This window comes from Onychostruthus taczanowskii, unplaced genomic scaffold, assembly GCF_017590055.1.
Source record: "Onychostruthus taczanowskii isolate IOZ18803 unplaced genomic scaffold, ASM1759005v1 scaffold104, whole genome shotgun sequence".
NCBI classification, from domain to species: domain Eukaryota; kingdom Metazoa; phylum Chordata; class Aves; order Passeriformes; family Passeridae; genus Onychostruthus; species Onychostruthus taczanowskii.
The window spans coordinates 92,573-98,572 of record NW_024496968.1 but is presented as its reverse complement, the minus strand read 5'-3'; the positions used below and the strand labels follow the sequence as shown (position 1 = coordinate 98,572).

General features: G+C 38.9%; 1 protein-coding gene across 1 annotated transcript in view; it reads right to left on the bottom strand.

The window, feature by feature from the left end:
• Positions 1–505: 505 nt before the first annotated feature.
• Positions 506–6,000, bottom strand: part of KCNK1 (potassium two pore domain channel subfamily K member 1) — a 30,917-nt gene continuing 25,422 nt past the window's right edge. Inside the window, exons 2-3 of the mRNA XM_041414165.1 lie at positions 4,709–5,104; positions 506–1,303 (exon numbers count right to left, since the gene is read on the bottom strand). Coding sequence (XP_041270099.1) covers positions 1,044–1,303; positions 4,709–5,104 — 656 coding nt within the window. The 3' untranslated portion in view covers positions 506–1,043. The remainder of the gene's footprint in view (positions 1,304–4,708; positions 5,105–6,000) is intronic.

Sequence of the window (6,000 nt, the reverse complement as noted above, 5' to 3'; positions counted from 1 at the left end):
AGAGAAGAAATAGGAGCTATGTTCAAAGGTGATGCTGTTTCTGTTTCTCCATGTACCCACCAGCTCAGCAGAGCACATGCTGGGCTGGACTGTGGGAGGAAGAGCACTGAGTCCTTCTACTGAGCAGATTTCAACCATCTATTAGGAGAATGCCACAAGCACATGACTGTGCCAGTCATGTGTGGTATATGATGACTTGTTTTCATTCCATTCCATGCAGCTAAATACCCACTCCTGCCCATTTCAGAAGACTAAAATGCATCTATCATCCCTACCATCTCACCTCATCCAGAGCTTTGCATTGCTTTTACTGTCTCTCAGTAAAATATTTCATACAAAAAGCAAACAGCACAGAAGACCCAAGGCACATTCTCTTCAGGACAACATTTTTCTGGTGATTGGAGGACCTTTTAAGGAAGTAGGAAATTAAGATGTAAATGGCATGGGCAAAGGAGGGATTGCAGTCTTATTTTTTCCTTCCTAGAGTAATTGTTTACACCTGCAAGTTACTGGGTAATAGAGGGATGACCTAGATATTCCCCCCTCCACCAGATCTAGAGATACTGCTCTGAAAATATTTTCCAGATTAAGATGCTATCTATTGAATTAAAACTGTGACTATCAAATGTGCACATCCCAAAATCTGCTGTCAACCAGTTGCTCATTGAGTTGCATGCCCCCAGTTGCAAGATGGGGCATGCAACTCAATGAGCTGGATGTCAGTGAAGGCCTAGTCTCTCAAAGATGTTCAATGAAGCTGCTTGTGCAAGCGTTCCTCTCTGGCATCTCCGAATGCGGTACACCTAAATCCTTATCCCTCAACCAGAATGGCCTAATGTTCCCAGCCACATCTTATATTTATTCCCTCTTCCCAGGGTGGCTCCCACATTTTTCTCAAGTCTTTTCTATGTCAGAAGTGATGAATTCTTGTTAAAGTAGCACAGTCTTCCAGCTTTTATAATTTGAGAAAAAAATATGAGGCTTTCTATTTTTTATGGTAAGTAGCATAAATGCACCAGAACACTGGTATGGATACCCGTGTATTAATTGTTTAGAGAGCTGTCGTTGGAAGTTGGGGACTGGGAATTCACAAAAGGCTCGTTTGCCTTCTGATCGTCCTTCATGGAGGCTGCTTGGTCTGAGATGGAAGAGAAGGAGAGCTGGTCATGTTCCATTATATGGACTTGGTCCTCTTCCTTGTCCTTCTTCACATAAAACAACTTCCTAAACTTTTTGAGTTCATGGAGTTCACAGAAAGTCTCAAGAACCACCAACATTGCGATAAGGCCCATCAACAGATAACCTGAGTGAAAAAAATAAAAAGAAAAAAAATTAATTATTAGCAGACCAGGTAGGGCTGGACCAGTTTCGAGCTTGTGACTTTTCTCACCCCTGTCACCTCTGACCAGTATGTTAGTTTTCTTTATGGCATAATTTCAGAGCTTTGAACTGTGATATCCGTGTGGTTTTTTTCCTTTATTAATTCTACAACTAGAAGACCCCACATAAACAGAAAAAGTAATACCAGTGGCTTCAAATCTGTTACCACTGCGCAAGAAAAAAAAACATGTAAAGGCGTTAAAAAAAACATAATATTAAAAGTTTACCACATGCACACTCCCCTACTTACTTATGACTTTCATGATTAAGTGCCCTTCAAAAGATTTTGATCAAAAGATGGAAAACAAACTTTTACCACAATATCCTATATATCAAAAGCAGAAATAAAAATATGGGAGCTAATTATGGTCACTGGTTATTTGTAGCAGTTTAGCAGGATAAATCACATACTACTTCGTGAAAACTTCGGAATTATTTTCCTCTAAAATTAATAGACATACAACACCCTGAAATACCTGGATAAACAAAGCAACTAGGAACATGTACAAACCAAATAAAACCAAAATGAAAAATTATTGTAAAATTATTCCTGGAATTTGAAAAACCTGACACAGTTACTGCATCTTTTGGGTGCAATTGCAATGTTTTACTAAGGTAAATGGATTATCAAAAACCTGGAAGTCTTATATAAAATGTATTACAAATTATTTTAGCCATGTACTGACTGACTTCTTTTTAGAGGTAATAGTCAGCTCTCACAGACTGAGACTTTTGGAAATGGAGATCTCTATGACCAGCAGTACGCTGTGCTCTTTTTTTAATATATATTCTCCAAACATAAATGCGTACAGTTTAAAGGAAAATATTTAAATGAATACTTATTAATCTCAGTGTTTCATTAGATCCCTACTTCTGATCATTACAATTCAATAAGGAGCATGACTACTTATTTATTTTATCATTTCAATGAAGTAAATGAAGCAGAAGCTAAGTGCATAACTGTTGTATCGTGCTTTTTGTTTTATAAGTAGGTTTATGGTTTGATTTGTGATTTAGTGGTTTTCCTTGGTGCTGTTTTCCTTTTGTCTCCACCCTTTTCACAGAGATGTCGTCAGCTAGTTTCTAGTTTCTATTTCTCCAAACTTTACCCATTTCCTAAAACTGTTTTTCTTCCTTGGAAGTTTATTGGTTCACTACTGTTATTCTCCGCCTAGGTTTTTACTCCCAAGTCTCCTAATTTGTTGGAAGTTGGGTCTGCCCCTGACTTTCCCCTGAGATATAAGTCTTTGTTGGCCCCTTAATCGGGGCCCAGGAAGAGAAAGGGGAAATTTGTCATCAAATAAAGTTTCCATGGGACCCGTGTGCGCTGCCTGTGTTTTATACTGCGCCGAAACAACTGACAACTGGGATTCCACGGAGCCCGAGGGGGAAAAACTGCCGCCCCCCACTCTTAACATCAGCTAGCCGGGGAAAGAGAAGCGGCACATAACCATTAGCAGAATGCACTTGTCCAAGAGCTGCACATTAAGTGTGCTGAAAAATCAACACAGATTAATGATTACAATTTCCATATGGTCACTGTTCTGTTACCTAAAGGCATAAATATCTCACCTGTAGTTACAGATTGTTCACTGGCAGGAACACTCCTTTTCCTTCCAGGAGTACCATTAATCAATTTTTTAATACTGAATACTCATCTAAATCAGCAGTACAGCTAAAATTTATGAATTGTTTTTAAAATTTATATCATAGCATTGAATGAGAGCTATGCATTAACATAAGGAAGAAGTGACAAAGCTGTATCAATTGAAAAGCATCTGTAAATCTGCACTGAGAATTTGTCATTAATCCTGAAACTCAGTCCAGTTGATTGCTACTTGATTTAGAACAGGACTTGTGTTCTTCTAAAAATTCTTGAAAAGCCTGTAGTACTCATTAAGCATTTTCTGATGTAAAAGTCCAAATTACCTTACAGAAAATTTAGGCTCAGGAGAAAACATTTTATTTGGTTCCTTGAATTGCTCACATGAAAGGAAAAATAATAATTTAAAAGTTATAACCTTAATATCTATTGAAATTAGATATTGTAAGGTCGTAACTTTGCCTAAAAGCTTTTTCCTTTTAGTATTTTCTTTAGTATTTCCTGCAATTTACTTCCTAATTGTTGTACAGCTTGAAAAAGCTTTAATCTGAACCATAATGTTTTCTTCAGATTTTGAGTTTTCAGAACAGCAAGCCTGTAACAAGCCTTTGCCATGCATGACTTTCCATTCACTTCACCACTTAGCATCCCCAAATCAACTCTGCAGATCAGCAGGTTAATAATTAAAAGCTACCATTCATAAGATAAACATGACAGGGAGAGAAGAAAATCTGCAACAGCAACAGGCCTGGTAGGATAATAACACAAAGTGTTCTATTGGCTAGTTCAAGGTGCTGCTTCAAAGAATGAAACAACTTCTCTTCAGGTAAAACACAAAACCAAGTTAACACATTCTCTACCTACATTATGACTGCTGGATCATGCACAGAAGCATAGTCGAATGCAGACCAGCCTAAGCAATGAACCTGACAGAAAGGTTTGCTTTGGGTGTTTAGATCTTTTAACTGATGCTGCTGATGACACAAAGACTGTTCAAGTTGTAGCTGTATGAGAAACTGCCATGTTTCAAAACGCTGCTGCTGGAAAATATTGCCCTCAGCATACATTTACTCAGAATACCAAAATAAAGGTAATTTTCTTCTTAAAATCTTCACTTTCTTAAAATCACTGAAAACTATTATTTCTGCTGTGTCAAATATAATGAAACAATTTAAATTTAGCGTTCATGGTCTTCCTTTTCTACCATCTCAGTTGACTTGTCGGTCTTTGACAGCTGGTATGTACCAGTGTCAGCTTCAGCTACCTTCTGTTACAACTGGAGTCAGAAACTTTGCTATTCTGCCTCGTTTTCCAGGGCTTCTTGATTAATTTCTGTCCAGCTGTCATCTAACCTTATGGGATGGCTTGAGGTTACACGGATCATCTTGGCTCTGCGATGCACTGAAATGTTAGCCCAAGATGCTCTTAACCATTTTCAGAACAGTTACATGAGGGTTTTTTTTTCCACTATTAATAAGAGACAAAATATCTGTGGTTAGAATAATGGAATTCTAGTTTTAGCTTTTTCTTCCTTAACTAAGAAAACTGGCCTTACTTAACAGTTCCCTCTTTCCAGAGCTACCTAAATTAATGGCCAGTTTGCTAGCTGACAAATGATCATTATTCACAGAATGGAGAGGAGAAGTCTGATTGTCAGTTTGATGTTGATTTTTTTTTTTGTAAATATAAAATGCCTTTTACTTAGCTAGTTAGTTTGACACTTACATGTAATCCCAATTTTATACAGCTCTCGGAATTTTTGATTGTAGCCTTCTCCTGGCACATAGTCTCCAAGGCCAATGGTGCTAAGGGAAATGAAACAAAAATAAAAAGACTCCAAAAAATTCCAGTCATCTTCCAGAACGGAAAATATTGCTGCTGGGATTAAGAAGAAGCAGGAGACAGTGATGAAGCCGAGGACCATCGCATGGATGATTGCAACAACCTGCTTGGAGAAGCCCCAGCGGATGTGGAAGTAGAGAACCGGGCGCCTGGTGACGTACACAATGATGCGCTGCACCACGGCCGTCAGGAACAGCAGCGTGAACGGGATCCCGATGACCGAGTAGATGATACAGAAGGCCTTTCCCCCATCAGATAAAGGCACTGTGTGTCCATAACCTGCAACAAAGCACAGCAGGCATGGGTTGAGTCAAAGTCAGGAGCTCGGATGCCAGTCTGATATCAGCTGTATTGAGAAAGAAGAATAAGCTGCAGTACCAGTAATTCTGAATTCTGCTGTTCTTGACAAGTGCTGTTCAAATGTCTGTTCTAAGCAGGCAGACAAAACTCAATACTAGCCACGAGCAAGTAAACTCAAATATTTTTATATTTTGAAATTGTGAAGATCATTGTATAAATGCTTGTTTCAGAGAAGGAAGAAAGGCCTAGTCAGGAGTAGAAGCTTATGCCAGAAAATTGGTATTTGATTCTGGGTTTTCATGAACTTTTAATTTAGTTTTACCAAGGGATGTAACTTTTCTACCCACCTTGTAAACTGGAATCATACATACTTCAGAAAAATGTTCCTGCACCTACAGTAGTAACACACTCAAACATCTACTGTGAAAATCAATTAAATTACATAGAAGTACTATAATCAACATTCAAAGCTATCTAATTCCATGCCTCCACAGATTATAAATCATCAAAAGGTATCTAAAAGTAGAACAAACATTTTTCACAGCAAAACTCTATGGATCTAGCCCCTGTGGCTCGATTTTTGCCTCACCATCAGGTGGATGGCTAGTGCTGCGTTCAGAGTACAGGAACAGATCCCCTGGTAGGGGGGGTAGGGGGTAGGGTAGGGGCTGATGACAGCCAGCAATCCCAGTGTCACAAACCTGTGCAATTGTACCCAGTGCAAGTGGCTATGCTGCCAAAGCACACTCTGACAGACAGCATTTGGCTCTAAATGCAAGTCATCATCACAGAGGGAACAGTAAATCCAGGAATGCTTTCTTCTGTTTGCCAACTAAGAAAGGGGAGGGGGGGGGGGGGGGGGAAGAAAAAAAAAA